This window comes from Malus domestica, chromosome 02 (genome assembly GCF_042453785.1).
Source record: "Malus domestica chromosome 02, GDT2T_hap1".
Taxonomy (NCBI): Eukaryota; Viridiplantae; Streptophyta; class Magnoliopsida; order Rosales; family Rosaceae; genus Malus; species Malus domestica.
Genome location: NC_091662.1, coordinates 2,826,366 through 2,846,005, shown reverse-complemented (window position 1 = coordinate 2,846,005; position 19,640 = coordinate 2,826,366). Strand labels below are relative to the sequence as shown.

The window sequence follows — 19,640 nt, the reverse complement described above, 5'->3', positions numbered from 1 at the left end:
AGACTTAATCCAACAGTAAAAATTAAGTGTTACAAAATCAAATGATCATAAACATGCGTCATTATATAATTCTACATAAGACAGGGTGTGGAAAATTTTCTACTTAAATCCTTAAATTTGGAACATATAACGAAAGAGCAATAAATAATATAGTCAAAGATTAAATTAAAACGAAACAAGATATTTTTTCACTTAGCAAAGCAAGTGTATCCCTATAAGCTTGGAACATTCTCACATTAGAATGTTCATCCTTTGCTATATGTGTCATTATCTAACAAAGAAAAAAAAGATTTTTCAAAGAAAAGTATAAGAATGGAAATATTTTTGCTTACTATCCTCAAGTGATGATGATGTTCATTACGTTATTTATTATCATTTTATGAGTTTAAATTTTAAGATATTTTTAGTGGATAGACACAAATTTCAAAATTGAAACTCATATATTAGTGATAAAGTGGTATACATGACCACCACTTAATGATGGTGAGCAAAAATACACCCTATGTAAAAGTTGGAAAGAAGGTTGATATTGGAAAACAAGGGGTGGGGATACAATAATACTAATAGAAAAAGACAAGGGTAACATTGTGAAATTGAAACTAACAAAAAAGCTCGTTGACCCCTCTCCAATTCCAATGGCGGCCCCTACGCCGTTGGCCTTGCACTTGCTTATATCCTCTCTCCCTCCTAAATTAACACCATCTCTCTCTCTCTCTCTCACTCTCTCTGCTTTCTGTAAACCACCCAAGAAAGACTATAACAAGTAAACAGCACCACAAGCAAATCAGATAAAAGAAGCAAAGAAAGGCTACTTCACTCTCCACATTGAGGAGGAAGTTAAACGATAGCGGTTTTATTAGAACGTTAAGATGGAGCACGAGCTCATCTTTTCGTGGCTCAAATTTGTTTGCATATCTTTAATGGTGTTGGTTTTTTCTCTGAAGATGGCGGTGGTTCTCTGGTGGAGGCCCAGGAAAATTGAAGAACATTTTGGGAAGCAAGGGATCAGAGGACCTCCTTACCGTTTCTTCATTGGAAATTACAAAGAACTTGCTGGGATGATGATCAAGGCCTCCTCTCAAACCCTTCCTTCCTCCTCTCACCATATTCTCCCTAGAGTTCTTCCTTTTTACCATCATTGGAGGAAAACCTACGGTATTTCCCTCTCTCTCTCTCTCTCTCTCTCTCATCATTTTCGGTTCCTTGTTTTGAAGTCTTTTCAAGTTTCAATACCTGGTTTTTCAATTGTTTGGCTTGTCATCCTTTCCCTTGGTCCTTTCCCTTGGTTTTTTTACACAAGCAATACTGGAGTAGAGGGATTCAAACTCGGACCTCAGGTGTAACGAAAAGTGTTCCTGTCTCTTTTTTCAAAACCTTTACATTAATATCTGGATATTACATTGACATATTTGTTAATTTTTGCTTGAATGCTCTAAACAAGTTGATGAAAGGGTGTTAATAATAATTTAACTTGTTTTTTTTTATTTCCCTTGAAAACCATTAAAGTAGCTATTGGTGTGTGCTCTCTTCTACTATGCATGATTGTTGCTTTACCTTGGTTTTGTGATGCTCAGAGTCTGTGGCTTTTTTGAAAGGCTTTTTTTTTTTTCAGTTTTGGGTACTTCTTCTTACGCATTTTTCAGGCTTTTTTTTTGTTCTTCAGAGCTTAGATGCTTGATGTTGAAGTTGAGATTTTGTTCTTTCCGCAGCTTTTCCCCCCTTCATTTCTTTTAAAACCTCCATGGTAACAATGTCCTGTTAATGTCCTTTTTTTAGCAGGATTATCTCCCTTTCAAATTCTCTTATATCCAGTCTCTTCCTCTTTCGATTTCTCTTTTTTTTCTCTCTTTATAAAAAAGTTAACACTAGATATTGACATGACTTATCGTAACCGTTTAAATCTGAAAATATTGGAGAAAAATGAAATTAGAAGAGGAAAAAATCCTACTCCTTTTTTCCCCTTTCCCAATCGAATAATTTTTCATTCTTCAAAGTGAAAGATGATGAAAATGTTCAACTTTTCAGCGGGAGTAAAGCTTTCACCACTTTTTCAGTTTTTATGTCATGTTTTCTTTTGTTTTTTTGGAAGGCTTGAGTTTCCCAAATGAACTTGTATTTTTCCTGCTTTGTATTGTTAATAGCTTCGTTCTGAGTTGTCTTCTTCCTTATTTTCTTTGTTTTTGCTCTCTTGGTAGGGTCTACACTATCCATCCTTATAAGTTTATAACTACTCCTCCATTATTAATTTTATATATTTATTTTATTTTAGTTTAATGTACATTTTTTTTCGGTTACGTTAAAGATTTCGAATCCTAAACCTAGCCTACTACTACACTCATTATCCTACTTATTGTCACTATTGAGCTAACTCCTATGGCTTAAATTTTAACCTACCTAATTAATTTACTTTTTTTTTTTAATTTTCTCCAATATTTTTACTGCAGGTGCAACATTTCTTGTATGGTTTGGAATTACAGTTCGACTCACAGTTGCTGATCCTGATCTAATTAGGGAAATATTTACCTCAAAATCAGAATTTTATGAAAAAAATGAGGCTCACCCACTTGTTAAACAGCTGGAAGGTAATGGCCTCCTAAGCCTCAAAGGTGAAAAATGGGCTCGCCATAGAAAAATAATTACCCCTACCTTCCATATGGAGAATCTCAAGGTAAACAGTTAGTTAACTCTCTAATTATTGTTTATATTCCCTTAATCCTAATAAAAATATTGATGGAAATGATTACTGGTTTCAGTTGTTGATACCGGTGATGGCAACGAGTATAGTAGACATGATGGACAAATGGTCAGCAATGTCCAGCTCCGGTGAGGTCGAGATTGAAGTTTCCGAGTGGTTCCAAAACCTAACCGAAGATATAATTACCCGCACGGCGTTCGGAAGCAGCTACGAAGATGGCAAAGCCGTTTTCCGGCTACAAGCTCAGCAAATGGCGTTTGTTACCGAGGCTTTTCAAAAAGTTTCCATCCCTGGTTACAGGTAACGTTTTGTTTATATACAAATATAGTATGAAAAATATAGTAAAAGTAGCGTTTTATTTGTTTAAAAGCTCAACTTCGCCTTAATACTTTATAACCCGCGATACTTAAGGTTAAATTTCATTTGATTTTTCAGATTCTTGCCCACAAAACGAAACATAAATTCATGGAAATTGGACAAGCAAATCAGGAAGTCACTGATGAAGCTGATCGATCGACGGGTAGAGAATTCGAACTCGGGCGAAAACGTGCATGAAAAATGCCCGAAAGATTTACTAGGTCTTATGATTCAGGCCTCAAATTCTTCTCCTTCTTCCAATATCACTGTCAACGACATTGTTGAAGAATGCAAGAGCTTCTTCTTTGCGGGAAAAGATACCACATCCAATTTGCTGACGTGGACAACGGTTCTCCTAGCAATGCACCCACAGTGGCAGATACAGGCACGTGACGAGGTGCTGATGGTGTGTGGATCACGTGACATACCCTCTAAAGACGACGTAGTAAAGCTTAAGACGGTAAGCCAAACAGAAGCTTTAGATAATATATTGGGACGGAAACAAGGTTCTAAAAGACACCGGGTGCCAATCGAGCGGTGGGCTGAAGCCTAGACGGATTAAGTGAATTTAAGTAAATCTGTTATATTTTATGTAAATAAATGTCTGTTTATATTAAAAATATATATAATTACATCATAAATTATATTCAAAATAAAATTACATATATATTATAAAATACGAGGAACAAGCATATAATTTTCAAATGAAAGTTATCTATTTTCTATCTAGGTAAGTCGTAACCTAAGCGGGTGTCTAGGCGGTCTAAGTGGGTGCCTCAGCAGGTCTAGAAGCTATTTCTAAATTTTCAAACGTCTAGACATTAATCAAAATGGTATCCAACCGCTTAGCGTTTAGGCGGGACCTAGACAAGGATTTTTAGACCAGTGGACGGAAATCGTGTTTTGTCTCTGTCCAATGTTTGTTTCCTGATAAAAAACAAACGGACACCTTTTGCTTTTCTGTTACATGTTTTTTTGTAAAACATTCACTGGCAGTATAGTCATTTTCACATGCAAAAGTTAGGCACAAGGATATTTTAGTTATTTCATTCTTTATTTTCGAACTTTTATTTACGGGCATATGATATGATATGATGTGCAGTTGAATATGGTCCTCAATGAATCACTACGTTTGTACCCGCCTGCGATCGCAACGATCCGACGGTCGAGAACGGATGTGGAGCTCGGGGGATACAATGTCCCACGTGGGACCGAGCTTTTGATTCCAATCATAGCCGTTCATCACGATCAGAGCATATGGGGGAATGATGCGAAGGAGTTCAACCCGAGCCGGTTCGCGGAGGGCGTGGCGCGGGCCGCCAAGCATCCGGTGGCGTTCATTCCGTTCGGGCTTGGTGTCCGCACATGCATCGGGCAGAATCTAGCGTTGTTGCAGGCTAAACTAGCCCTTGCCATCATGCTTCAACGCTTCTCTTTCAGGCTGGCCCCTACCTATCAACATGCACCTACCGTCCTGATGCTACTTCACCCACAATACGGTGCACCCATCATTTTCCAACGCCTACCACAGCATAATCAGGGTCAAGATCAAGATCAAGATCGAAATCAAGGACCTTGATCTCTTACTGTCACTATGCAATACCAGTCGTTTGCGTGTGAGTGTGCCGTATGATTCGGATGAATTGACCGAAGTACCCATTTGGCCGATTTTCCTTATTTTGTTTTCTTTTTCTTTCTTTTTTTTGCTGGGTTTCCTTAAAACCATAGGAGCCAAGTTAATTAAGGTAAAAGATAATATCTTAATAGAAAGATGTTGCACTCCTAGATCCTCTCCGCATCTAAAGATTCTGAGCCTAAGGATCAAATGATTCACACCGTTGAAATTTGATCTAATGATTACAATTATTATAACTTTTAGAGCTACAAACAAGAGTTCCTTTAAAAGTTATAATAATTGTAGTCATTTGATCAAAATTCAACTGCTCGTATCATTTGATCCTTAGACTCAGGATCTTTAGATCTGGAGAGCATCTGTTTTCCTTCCTTTCACCTAGCTTTTTACTAACCCTCATGACCATGGTTTTTTACCAAAGGGAAAAAGGAAAAAAAAAAAAATTAACCCTCTTGTCGTGTGTAAGTCTTTCTTTATTTTTATTTTTATTTGTCTGGATTTAATTAGGAATTAGTGAATCGCTAACAAGTAGGTTAGCTTCCTCTCTCTCTCTTGTTGGTATGTAATGTATATTCTGCTCTCGTTTTTTTTTCTACAAAGTTTGTGGTATCATTTTGCATCAATGGACATTAATTGGTTGCCTAGCTACTTGTTCAAGAATTTCACTTTTTCCACATTGAATTATTCGGCGATTTTTGAACGTGAGCGTAGTTATATTACTCAAAGCAAATTTGTTTTGTTCTTTACATTCTGAGTTCGACTCCATCACTTACAGCTCATATTAATTTAAAGTAAAATATCGCTTATAGAAAATGTATATGGCAATTAATTGTAGGGGTTTTAGGAGTTGTATATTTTAAACTCAATTCGATTTTTGGGAGAAGAGAGCTCGGTTGATTAGAAAACAAGCTGTTGGAACCCAAACAAATGTACTGATATATGTTACCAATGCACTAAGATTTGCATATTTCATGGTTATACTCTAGAGCAGGCTGTGTAATATATGCTATTATGAATGGCTACCAGTTAAGTTGAGCAACCCAATGTAAATATGTCTAGTAAAGAGAAATGCTAAAGGGATTTTTTTTAAAGCGGGACTCTTCATGGATTCTATATATGTCACCTTACAGTTTAATGTTAATTCTCATATTAACATTATAAAATATCGTGACAGATAATCCATGAAAAGTCTCACTTTTGATGAGTTTCTCATAATAAAATATACGTGAATCATGCATGAAGTTTTTATAGTACCATTTTGGGGTACCACGAATTTTATTCACAACGTTGAATCTATGAACTAGTAGTAGAAAGCATTAGGAAAAAAAATCAAAGTTTATTCACAAACAAAGAAGTTTGCCATAAGAAATCAACCATTCCTTTTTACAGACGAATCAAAGTTTAATAGATTTGTATAAACATTTTTGGTTGGTGATGAACGATTCTTCTTATATAAGCAATATATGTCAAAAGTGACTTGTAAGTAAGAATTGATGATACTTTACATGTAAAGAAGCAAGCAGTGTCCTATTACATACACATAAAAAAAAAACATATATTTTGTGATGAACATTAGCGGCTCAAATACTTGATCCTTGTTTTTTCTTTTTAAGATTTTCAAAATAAATGTAATGTTAATTTTTGGTGTGTTACTAACAAAAGAAGAATTGGCACTCAAGGCATGAAATATTGTTTTAAAGCAAATATACTGCAATCCAGCATGCAAATGCACTTTTTTGAAACATTCTCCTTTATGGGGTTTGGGGCTTTTGAGTTGTAGTTTAGTGAGGAGTAAGATCGAAAATCTTTAGTGATACGGATCAATGCATGCTACTACAATTCAACGGTTTGGATTGATTCTTGTCCAATCGAACGGGTGGCAAAAATTATGGATATGGAAGAAAGAGAAACCGGCTAACTCCAATTGCAAGTAAAATTGGGACCTGAAGTGGAGTGATGGAGACCCATTCAACTGTTTAGCTCCAAGAATATCTCTTACACATGCTAATTTAATTAAAAAGTAACACCGAAGGATCAAATACTACGTATTGCTAAAGAAAAACCCGAGTAAGATTTGAGAGAAACCAAACCTTTATTGTTGTATTACTTTTTGGGATCTTCTCATGCTCTTGGAAGGTAGCCTCTCTCTAATTTTGGGGGTTTGATGGTCCCCATGGAAGCATGTGGGTTTGAGCTACAAGTAACAAATCTCTCCTCCTGTTTTGGTGTATAATTTTTAGCTTTTTTGTTGAAGGAATCAACAAGAAGCATGCCAAGATGCATGTGATCTCATTACTCATCCCTAATTGCCTTAATATATGGCTCATAATATTAAACTTCACACATTAAAGGAATGTTAGCAACTTTTTTAATTGAGTAATCTCATCCTAGAATGTTACATGATAATTCAAATTGTTTATTTTTTATGATCACTCTTTGAAGATCAACTCTACCAAAATCATTTGAACTTAAAATTGTTTAGCATCTAGCATTTATATAATAAATAGACGAATCACGTTATTCAGTTAAACACTGAAAGTTTGACAACTTTAATCAAACATTTAAACAATTTATGATTGAATTTTTTCAGAGATAGAACTAGAGCTAAACATTGCAATAACTGTTCAACATTGTAAAATCAGAAAAAAACTGAAAAAGTCGGTAGCATACTAACATCCCCCACAAATTAATCATCTCTCTCTCTGGCTGCACACAGAACTGACAACTTTCTATTCAGGTACAATTTTACTACATTATTATGTAGATTACAATCTGATTATTCTTCCTTATCGATTATCTTAAAATTCGTGCTGCATGAAGAACCATTATTATGTTAAGTGAATACCTTATTAATCTTGGTGAAGTGTGCTTCCTTTGCTTTCTTTCTATGTGAGTAGAAGGCATGAGAATTACCTTTACGATGCTCCAATCACATAAAACAAGAATATAATGTTTCACGACGCACCTATGATTCTTCATTAGCTTTTTTTCCCAGTTGTTTAATCTGTAACACGATTCCCCTGATTAACTGTAATCCATGTCCTAATCTTGAATGTTTAACTTTAACTTTTCTTTTATCTCTTGGAGACTTCTTTGTTCACTTGTGCTTCGTCTTGAGCATGCTTCCCACATTAACATCTAGGGCAATGTCTCGCCAGCTTTGCTAGGCGACAATATCAACACTCCTCCAATGGCTGATGGCTCCATCTTAAAAGGTCAAACTGCATTTGTAAACAATATTTGATAATATTTCCCTCTCCATCTTTATAATTTAATATAACAGACAATATTCCAGAAAAACTTGAGGTAAAGTTATAGTTATTTGGACAAACCATTTTCTTTTTGTGCAAGTAGCCGTTTGATTTGAACCCTGAGAACAGGAAGGTCAAGCTACGAGCCTACAGGTCATGAACGAGGTAACTTTTAGTGAGATCGGCACATTGTTACGTAGTGTTAATAATCTACTTATTCTATGCATGCATGGATATTTATTTAATCTCTAGTATATCAATTTTGTCAACCACTCTTCTTCTAACATGTAAATTAGTCACAATACGTTTCAATATATATTGATTATCTCCATGGAAGATGTCCCAATTCCTAACTTGTATACTGTCCAAGGAATTAAAATGGGTTTTTGTCCCCTCCACCAAATTAAAAAACTAGTGTTTTATAGATCCCTAGGAAATACTCAAGATATATGGTTGTGACAGGAACATCTCCCAATTCCCTTAATCACATTATATAGTATATTACATCAATATTTAAAAGAATTATTAATATAAATTCCCTTACTATGGTCTCCCAAATTTGCAGCCCTGCCAAAGGAATTGAGCTGGCTAATGTCTGCCCTTGATTAATGCGACCTTGTCGGCATAGACCAAAGGCCTAGCTATTTCTGTTTTGTATGATGGCCTTTTCCTCTAGCCTCCACTGCCAATTTCGTATGAACGTCTTACTCCTTCAATATACTATATCATACATAATTCCATATCTCAGTGTTTCACATAGCCCATGATCTTTTTCTCCACCTACCATATATATATATATATATATATATGATCACTGGGATGTATCACAAGGCTTAACTAGTTAATTGTATAGGAAATAATATATACAGATACACACACACACAAACATACATATCTGCATGTCTATATGCCGCAAACAACAACAAAGTTTTATCTTATTAAGTGTGGTCAGTTGTATGAATCTTAAAACTTCAATGCACTCGATTTTGCATCATGTCTTTCGTTAGTTCTAAATACTCCGTATCTTTTCTTAAATTGTTTTTTCATGTTTTCCTAATTACTCTACCCCTTTTGCTGTGAGGCTTCGTCTTATAGTCTCATCTTCTAACCGGAGCTTTTGTACGTGTTTGGTTCATGTGTCCAAATCAACTCACCCTATTTTCTCTCATCTTATCTTCAATTGCAGCCATTCATACTCATGTGTATATGACGAGATAATTATTTTAAATGGATGTGTGTGATGAACAAATGGCATCTGATATATATTAAGCGGATCCCAACAATTGCTGACAGCCCAAATACATTAATACTTGTTTGATTGAATTTCTATCCGAGTTTACAGTAGCACACACATGCATGTTCACTGTTCCAAAAGGAAGTGGCATGGAAAACTCGATGGAGAGACACAAGGAAAAAGTTGGCCAGACATTTAATAAGTGTTGCATATGTTAGGTGAAAGTAACTAAAGTTTGTGTTGGACATTCAAAAGACAACGTGTAACATTCTTGTCCAAATTGAAGGTGATAACTGATAAGATGGTGCAACCACATAGCACCCCCAACCAGGCCATTTGTTGATAAGTTAAGTTCATGAGTCGGGATAAATTGCAGTAACTCAAAAATGAATTTGTTTGTGCAACTTCATAGTTTTAGTTTTGTTTTTTTGTTCTTGGTGTTCGGTTTAACTAAGTCTTCTTATTTACCTAACGACGACGTTCATAAGTTGATCGTAATAAGTTGCAGTAACTCTTATCAAAGTTTGGTTGCGCGCTAGTCTTTATCAATGAGACATACATCTCCTCTATGTCTCCATTTGTGGGAGAGGCAAAATCACATGGGATTGACAATCATGAAGAGATAGATAGTGAGACAATTGGAGAGGATTTGGTGGAGCCACGTAAATGCAACACTCATTTGTTAATCCAAAAACGCCTTTGCAAAGAATGACCCCTTCGAATTTTGTTGGTCATTTTTGTGACAAACCCACCTGTTTGGTTGCCCTTTTGCTCCTAAGATTCTATCTAATTACTGCCTCTCAAGGAAGGAGACGAGAAATTAAGAAACATAGCAAATTTTCATCAACATATGAACTATATGAAGGATGCGAATATAAAGTTAGAGATGGCCATGTGGTTAGCTTAGTGCAGCTTTCTGTAATCACTGTAGTCGAACACGTTGTGTGAATAAGATCGTAGAAGTACCAACCACTCAAAGTCATCGAATCGTTCTGGGTAATATATTTTTGCTTTTTGTGCTTTATTCGAGGCTGCGTTTGTTAGAGAAGATAAATTTAGATAGATTATATTGACTCGATAGATTCAAAGTATATCGAAATTAGAGAAAGAATGAATGATAATTTTTAAATATAAGTTGAAGGTACAAAATGCAGTAGATATAAAGGAAAATTATCCCGACTAATTCTATCATCTTTCTGAAAGGGGTAGCTTTCACTTCTTCATGCGACTATGTTGAATTTAGTGAGTTACACTATCTAAGCCAATCAACCCAATCCTTACTAAGAAAAGTAGACGCCTAAACGCATTTTGGGATGAACTAGCTAGGTTTGTGTTCGAGTGCCAACCACAACTCATCCGCAAATTTTCAACATGAGTTAGTTCAGATATCCACGTAACTATTATGGATGCAAATTTCCGCCGTCTCTTTCTTTGACAAAAATACACCTACAAAGAAATAACACATTTTATTAAGACCAAAAACCTCACGCTCCCATAATGAATTGAGGGATTTTGGCCGAAGAATCACCGATACAAAAGTTAGAATTACGAAAAGAATGTATTTAAGAGTTTGTAGGTAGCAAATGACTTAGCATTTTAGTGAAATAAGTGTGATATTTATAGGAGGGTGGCTGACCCTTTGGGTGAAGAATGGCCAGTCATATATGGTGGAATTGGATGAATTATTGCAAGATATTATGTGAAATAATATTTTTATCATGGTAATTATCCCAAATTAAATAGGAAGTTTTGGAAGTTACCTTATTGAATAAAATCAATGAGGGAGTGATGAGGGGAATTTGAATAAATTCCATAAAGATCACCTTTGACTTTTCCTTAATTGAACCGTCATTGTTTGTTGCATGCGTGTAAAAATTCCGGTGTGCCTAGAGAGTAATCTCGCCTTACTTGTCCAAAAATTCACGTGTCACCTCTATAATTTTTGCGATTATTTTTTGCTCCACAGTCATGAATAATAGGAGTTGTAAAGATGTGCAAAATTGCCCTTTGTCCAAATGTTGCCTACCCAATTGATATCATTTCAAAACATTTTTATGAGCTTTTCTTTTTCATATTTGAAATTAATTTTATCCAAAAACTTTTGCTACCGTGTGCATATTAGATTTTCAGGTAAAGTACAAAAAACTACCTCAACTATTGGTGTCACGACACTTTCATACCTCATCTTTTAAAATTGACAATGTCATACCTTATCTTTAGAATTTGGTCCAATGTTATACCTTCCGTTACTTGGCCGTTTACTTTTCAGTTAAATGCTAACGTTGATTGATTCAGAACCCACTTTTTATTAAAAAATTATTAAAAACTAAAAAAAATATTTAATATTTATTAAATATTAAAATAATAAAGAAAAGTTAAAAAAAAAAAAAAAAACAGCCCTCAGTTCGTCCCTCCCTTTCCCCCCTCCTCCTCTCTTTTCTCCCCATCTTCATCGTTCCCCCCCCCCCCACCTGTAACCCCCAACAAAAAACAAAAAAAAACAAATTCCAATTTGTCTTCCCCCGCACCCACCCTTAGTTTGTCTTCCCCAAGGAACAAAATATCGATAATATCGGCGAAATATCGCCGATATTATCGTTTTTTTAAGCCAACGATACTTTCACACTTATCCCTTAATTATCGATCATATATCGCGATAATATCGATAATATCGCAATATTATCGATAATATCGCGATATAAGCAATAATATCGCGATATGGGGTTATGCTTTATCGTGTGGCCTTCTGGTCCTTTTTATAAGCCCTCCACCAGCTTCTTCTTTGTCACTTGGGCGATGTGGGACATCATGCTAACGCAAGGACTTTTGGAACATCATCTTCTTATGCTGAACCTGAGAGTCCCTCGTCAACTCGCTTGAGGTATTATTCCATATCCTCTTTTCCCTCTCTACCAAGTACTTTGACTGAGCTACGTGCTCATAATTTGTGCCAAACATCATTATTTTTGGCAGCATGGACAAAAATTCAATGGAGAAACTCCGGGAGGCTTCTGCTGCCGAAGTTGAGGCAGCTCTTCACTTTCCCATTCAACAACCACCGGCTTTATCCAACAAAATTGCGTTTTTATTATGGGTAATGATCTTTTGGACTTATACGAGTTGCAATTTAGTTTTTCAATTACCCACCAAAGAATTTAAGGCTATTTTGATTTATACATTTTAGGTTGGGGAATGAGTTTAACGATGAGTACTAATTTTCTCACATTGCACCATTAGAAAAATATCATATTGATATACGTCTTTTGGTTATTTGCTAATTTGACTGTTCGCCAAAATAATGATATGATAGGTATTCGATTTATTTGTGGGCTAATGAGGGAAACCAAACTAGCACATATGAACAAAAACTCGTCATCGTAGAGCTTCGGCTTCTATTCAAATTAATAACATGAAAGGAAAACCAATCATACAATTTAGTCTAAATGGTGGAAGTGACGTTTCTACGTTAGTCTTATATTTACTACATCATCAATTTAATTAAAAACCTATAATTACCTAATCATGTACTATGTCTATATGATTTTGTATTAACACGTTGGATAAAAATATCACTCAAAATTTTGATATGGCTTTCAAAATTGACCAAACAATTTTCTTTTTTCTCGAAACTAGATGATGTAAAATGTGATTAACCAAATTATTGTTATTTTTAAAAAATAAAGAAAAATTAGTATCTGATCCCTAGTTTCTAATGTTTATTGACTAAGATCTTATCAGTTTTTATATTTTGATCAAAGTCCCTAGCATTAATGAATTACATGTAAGTTACATTACTTTCATAACAAAAATTAGTAATTGATTTAGAGTTTTAATACTCACATCCTTATTAAACTCCTAATTAATTTTCAATTCAAACATTTCAAATATATAAAAAAATAAAATAAGAATAAGTTTGTACCCATTAATTTTTATAAAAAAATTGATATGTACCCGTTATAAGAATAAGTCACTAATGTATCTTACCATGCAATGTATAAAAGTGTAAAATATTGTACTAATTCATTATATATAAATGATTATGGTGTGTTTAAACTTCTTTCATTAATTACTACATATTTTCTACACTCACAATGTTTGCCAGCTCGCTATATAATCAACTTAAATTAGTTAAATCCACCATGCAATGCATTTCCTTCTAATTTTTTGTGATAAACTAATAGATAATTGACTAAATAAACATCCTGCAAAGTTTCAATAAAAATTTCCAAGTTTTTCTTACAATTTCCGTGGTTTCCATGTAATTTTTATCGATATCGATATTATCCCGATATTTCCATCGATATTTCCGTGTTTTCGGACTACCGATATTTCCGATATTACCGATATTTTCTTCCTTGGTCTTCCCCCACCCCCTATTCTCCCTCCTGCAACCCAAAAAAAAAAAAAACCCAGATCATGTCGGTAAGAAGATGGGTGCGCGGAGAAGGTGGAGGATGGGTGTGGAAGAGGATGTGGAGAATGGATGAGAGTGGTGGATTTGGGGTTGGCAAGAGGTTAGGTTGGGGGGGGGGGGGAGGGGGGACGAACTGGGTTCGCTTTGGATTTTTTTTTCTTTCCTTTTTCTTCTCCTTCTTCTTCTTTATGGGTTGCGGCGGCCCGGGGGGGGGGGGGTGGGGACGAACTGGGTTGGGTTGGGGTTTTTTTTTTTTTTTCTTGTTCTTCCTCCTCCTTCTTTCTGGGTTATCGGGGGTTGGGGGGCGAACTAGGTTGGGTTGCTTTTTTTTTTTTCCTCTTCTTCTTCTTCTTTGGGCGGGGGGTGTTGATGGGTTTTCAATTTTTTTTTTTTTTTGGTTGAAGATTAATCTGGGAAGAAGATGAAGATGGGGAGAGGGAGAGAGAGAGAGAAGAGGAAGGGACGAAGAGGGATTTTTTATTTTTAAATTTTTTTTTTTACTTTTCTTTATTGTTTTAAAAAATTATTAAATGAATTTTTTTTTAGTTTTTAATAATATTTTAATAAATTTTTAATAGAAAATGGGCCTCGAATCAAGCCACGTCAGCATTTAACTGAAAAGTAAACTGTCAAGTAATGACAGGTATAACATTGGACCAAATTCTAAAGATGGGGTATGACATTGTCAATTTTAAAAGATGAAGTATGAAAGTGTCGTGACATCAATAGTTGAGGTAGTTTTTTGTACTTTACCCTAAATTTTCTTACATGCCAATGCCATCAAATCATCACTTTATCAAAATTTAATATGACTTCTGATGGTGGGTTGCAACTTGCAACCAAATATTGAATACATGAAACCCAAAAGTCCGAACCTACTTTAGCAAGAAAACAAAAACTTGGGCCCATTAAACTGTTTTTTCTTTTGTCTTAAGGGCCATAAAAACAGTCCCGTTTTGCATGTACGAATAATTCGGAACTTCGGACCCCTAAAGTTGGAACCTATAAATCGGATGGAGAGCCTCTTCGGATTTTTGTGTCCGGAGTCCGCAGATTAAAAAATCTGAACTACTCATTTAAAATCCTATGGCCCTTATTTTTGTATCTCACTGGCCACTCCACACAAATCAAACGTCTGGATCTCTCTCCCCCCTTTGAACGACCCAAATCCTTGGATCCGCGGGCTCCAGACTTGGAGATCCGGAAAGGATCTCGATTCCCATAAATCTTCACAAGATATGAAAACCAGAAAAAATTGTCGCATTCTCTGAAAATTTTCACGAGATACAAACGAAGTAGGGTCTCATGGTATGGCATGCAGCAACAGTGAATGCTCTGCTGATATAGAAACAAATGAACTTTCACACAATGCCAGACTTGCCAGAGGGGGTGACAATACTTAGCTGAATCATTTGGAATTGCCGAGACAATCAAATTTTGCGTTCCATGCTCGAGATTCTAGTATGTTTTGCATCTCGCATTCATGAGCATGTATACTATTGAGCAATCCTCAAATCTTTACCAAAAGCGAATGCTTCTCATTGTTGGCTACTTGGTTTCCACACCGGATTTGTTCCGAGCTGATATATAGTTTGCGTCGAAAGCATCTGCAGCAGGAACCATAGAAAACTGTAAAAACGAATTTTACTTTCAAACCACGAAGGACATCGAAAACAAGTAATGTTTTTTTCTACAGAAACTTGACAAGGACAAAGCTAATGATTAAGGTCAATGACAATCCAAATACCATTAACAGAAAAAGATAACTTTGTTTCCTTCGGTATCAAGTTTAACCCTTTCAAGCATACCTCAGTTCAAATCTTGCAGTACAAGGACATGGCTGACAATTTTTGTCAATCAGGGGCAAGCAAAAGCGTGAATGGATGCTTTATTAGAAGTTATCCATTCGCTTTTTCTTGGAACATAGTGTCCATCGCTCTGCACTCTGGTCGAAATGGATGATTGATCCAGTCACTAAAGCTTATGCAGTGCAATGCAATGCAACAGAACCTGTCTGATAACTTCCAAAGATACAAACAAATACAACAATAATCACAAAGAATTGAAGAGCTGTAGGGCAGTCAGATGGCCTATATATCAGGACATGGATATCTTCTTACTGTTTACACTTGGAAAGTTGGTTATTAGGGATTAAAACACTCCCAATCAGAAGCTGAGGAAGAATATCGAGAAATAAATCACACATTTCCTGCTGATCAGCATAAGATACCATTAGGTCTACTACCCTATGCTAATTCAGTGAATGGCGTACTCAGGCACTTACTTGAATAAAGAAAAACATGCAGCTACGGTACACAAGAAAGAAAACATGTTAAGCAATTTTCCAATTGCCCCAAAGATGTAGCACACGTTATTTGCATATTTTTAAGAGGTTACAATATAAAACTCGACAAGCTACAACTTCCAGAGACACGGGAAACAGAAAGAACAGAAGACAATAAAAGCTGTAAACCGTAGAAACGAAGAAGATTATGAAATGTATGTATGCTGACATGATAAATCTATAGCAGATGGAGAATAAAATTGATATCAGTAAGTCAAATAAGCTGTAAGTGGAAGTGCTGAGGCAGCGGTTTGAAACAAAACCTTTCAAGCATCTACATCTCAGGTCATCCTGTGTCAGCCACTAGATTGTCTTACTTCCTCCAGTAAAACAAGTATCTAAGGCTCACAGGTGGCCTGATATGGAAGAAAGCAGAAACCAGATATATTAATGTGAACAGCAGCATCAGAAGCTGTCTTACTATTGCCCTCGAGTCTAGGCTGATAGAAAGCTGGCAAGCCCCAAGATCATCTTTGGAGACTTGAAAGCAAGGCGACAAGCCTCCTACTTTGTCCCTGGAAAACGCAGTGGATGCATTAATACTGTCCACAAATGAAATCATGGGACATATTATTCACACTAGAGAATCGAAGAGAAAGCAATTAGCCTCACAAATCAACAAATAAAGAAAGGATACAGCACTCTATATGTGCAGATGTGTCATACGAGAACATGCAGAGTCGTTACTTGCAGTTTGCAATGTACATTGATAATACCCAAATGCTTATGCGAATAGTACAGAAACTTCATATGGTAAGGTTTATGTTGAACCTCTAAATCTTGATATGCATTCCGTACAACCCCAGAAAAAAGCAAAAAGAGAATAATTGATCCACAACGAAGAGTATGATAATAATAGCCATACTTGGAAAAGTTTGTACTACATTGAAACTGGACTATGTGTTGTAACTAAACATAAAAGGACATCAAAACATCTCATCTTGTTTCTTACAGTGGAGCGAGGTCATTAATGAAAATGCTCATCGAGATTCTACAGCTACAAGAAAAATATGAATCAAAACACGCAGTTCCAGTTTTCCTGTCATCTAATATGAATGCTGGTATCTCCAGAAATTAAGTTTCTAAGCTCCATTAAATGTTCATCATTTGATATATGGAGTGAAAGGCGAAGATTCGTCACCAATTCTTCTTGTTCCCAACTTAAAGGTCCTGACGCATGTAATGCCCCTATCGTGCAACGGTAAGCATGCAACTCTAACCTATGGATCTCATCTGCCAATTCTTCTTTAGCAGGAAGGAGAGAGTTTCCTTCCTCGTATCTCAATTGAAAAGAAGATTCGGCATCGGAAAACTGATCATCAAAATCTTCAGTAGAACTAGCAGAAACAGGAGGAGGCAACTTAATGAAATCTTTGCTATCGATACTACAACTACCAACAGAGCATGTGACACCATCAGCATCATTCAAATTTAGGTTCACAGCAAACAAACGCCCAACATCACCACTTGGTTTCCTCCTTTCCACATCCACATCAGACAATACACTTTTTCTGTTGTTAAGAGAAGCACGTATATCTTTTCCACCCTGCATACGTCCTGGTAAAGCAACATCTACCTGTTCAGAAAATGTAGAGAAATTCGCAGCAATTACTCGGAGACACCTTCCCTCTTTTTCAACAGCTCTAAACTTCTCAGCAGGTCCACCATATGCTTCATCTTGAGAACACAGGTAGGGTGATCTTCTCTTCAGATGAGAGGACTCAGTCAGCGTTTCATTCTTCTGAGCTTTACGATATGAATGTTGATTGAACTTTGGAGTTAAAAATTCACCATGTTTTTTATTCTCATAATTGTTCAAACCCTACAAGCAAGTAAACAAAAAGTTAGCACATGAAAACAACATAGAAGAAATCTGTCAGTATTATCCTAACAACCAAAGCAATTTCCAACTTTAAACATTCAAAACTTGATCACTCTTCGTGATGCTTAAATTTTGTACCACTACTGATTAACCTTAATAAATACTACATTTTGAGGTCCTCATTACTATTAACACTTGAAAACTCTTGGACACATAAAACTGATAAATGCAAATAAATAAATTGCGTCAGCAAATATATTAGGATGATATTACCTTTCCAATCACAACCCATTTGTCATCTTGCCAAAACTGTCTGACTCGGATTTCAAATTTTCCGACCTTGTATTGCCGGGAGGATCCGACTGGCCTGATTAAAAAGCACTCCTTTCCCAAAACCTTTGTAATTGCTGCCATTTTCCAAGAAAAATTGTCTAAAAACTCAATGACATCACCAGGAACCAAATTCTCTGAAACTTCCAGTGAAGGTGGGCAAGGCCTGATGGCATCTCTGGATACCCTCTCCACAACGGCGTTATCAGCGTTACCCTCATATCCATCATATCTGACAGTGTAGTTGTGGCCGTTACCACAGATTATCTTAGCAGAGCACCAGCAGCCTGAAGGCATCTCCCTTTTGCTCAATACTTCAACGATGCTCCCTCGTTTGAATCTCATGATGCTATATGCAAATTCCCAATTAAAAAACCTGCTTTATGCAATAGAACTAACGTAAGACACAAGACAGAATATGAATTACAGAATAAGATTATATTAATCTCAGCATCTCATAAGGAAGAGTGAGGATCAAGGGCAATCAAACGATTCCAAACAACGTAATACAATTGAAGGAACATCCATATTCAGAGAATCTCAAACAAATAAGAACAAAAATAAAACAGATTTAAAAATTCAATTTTTATCTGATCTGCATCTTCTAAACAGCCCAACAGTCAAAAAATTGAAAAACTTGCAGAAACCCTTTGGTTTAAGATTAAAGGACAAAAATTTAACAAGATCATAAATTCAAATCGGACTGCCGAAACTTATGCTCTGTTTGGCTGCTGAGAAAATGCAAGAAAATTAAAAAAGCACCAAACTTTAGATTCCCAACTTTTTCATTCATTAAGACATGAGAAAACTCAAACCAGCACTCAACTGAGCTAAATTCAACTGCATGGCTTAGTTTCATCAACCCAATTTCACAAAACCATCTACCAAACCAGCAAAATTACAGACCAACCCAATGTTTATTTTCTTCCTGTTTCCACCGTTTTCTCGGCAACCAAACAGCTTGGGGAAGGTAAACGATCGAACCCAATAAGCAAAATCAAAACTTTTTGTCAATTCATTCTCTTCACCCAGAAGAAGAACATTAAACTGACAAGAGATAAACAGATTGCACAACAAACAAATTTAATCAAAATTATAAATGCAGAGAGAGATTAAAGAATTGAGAAACGTAAACAGAGAGAGGTTTCTGTCTGACCTTTTCTCCAATTCAGAGAGAAAAATTTGGTTATCAGAAAAAGTTTGAACTCTGTGATTATTCCTCTTCTTCTTGTTGTTGTGGTGGTTTTGTGTTAGTTTTAATTTTTATTGTTTTTTATGTAATTAATTTTTTTTTATATTTTTGTGGGAATTTAAAAGGTCCAAATATTTTAGCTTAATAAGCAACGAATATGGCATGGTTTCTATGCCAAGTTGCCATCTTCCCAAGAATAGCTTGCTGAGGTGGGAATTCATTGTTAAAATTTTACTCGGGTTAAACTTCGACTACAAATACCAGGTGTAAATTCTAAATATGTACAATTTGAGTTTATAACTTGTTCACATTTACGTTTTTTGTATCAAATTATTTGTGTAATTTAACGTGAGAATGTAAATTATATT

The 19,640-nt window shown here is 35.7% G+C and overlaps 2 protein-coding genes across 5 annotated transcripts; one reads left to right on the top strand and one right to left on the bottom strand.

Annotated features, from left to right (window-relative positions):
* Positions 1 to 724: 724 nt before the first annotated feature.
* On the top strand, positions 725 to 5,329 carry LOC103448399 (cytochrome P450 734A1). Its single transcript, XM_008387661.4, has 5 exons — positions 725 to 1,155; positions 2,445 to 2,668; positions 2,754 to 2,995; positions 3,131 to 3,512; positions 4,155 to 5,329. Exons 1-5 carry the CDS (start codon positions 870 to 872, stop codon positions 4,629 to 4,631), a joined length of 1,611 nt encoding a protein of 536 aa, XP_008385883.1. The 5' UTR covers positions 725 to 869; the 3' UTR covers positions 4,632 to 5,329.
* A 9,047-nt stretch (positions 5,330 to 14,376) lies between these two features.
* LOC103448379 (uncharacterized) lies at positions 14,377 to 19,366 on the bottom strand. 4 transcript variants are annotated; one of them, XR_011576253.1, is made up of 5 exons: positions 19,237 to 19,366; positions 18,024 to 18,456; positions 17,070 to 17,750; positions 15,332 to 16,443; positions 14,377 to 15,191 (listed from the first exon to the last, which is right to left on the bottom strand). XR_011576253.1 is itself a non-coding variant. In XM_017322834.3 (5 exons), exons 2-4 carry the CDS (start codon positions 18,423 to 18,425, stop codon positions 16,396 to 16,398), a joined length of 1,131 nt encoding a protein of 376 aa, XP_017178323.2. In that variant the 5' UTR covers positions 18,426 to 18,456; positions 19,237 to 19,366; the 3' UTR covers positions 14,901 to 15,191; positions 16,350 to 16,395. The 4 variants fall into 4 exon arrangements, 2 of the variants coding, with proteins under 2 accessions (XP_017178323.2, XP_070670048.1); XR_011576255.1 differs by having other exon boundaries at positions 15,393 to 16,443; XM_017322834.3 differs by having other exon boundaries at positions 14,901 to 15,191; positions 16,350 to 16,443.
* Between the last annotated feature and the right edge of the window lie 274 nt (positions 19,367 to 19,640).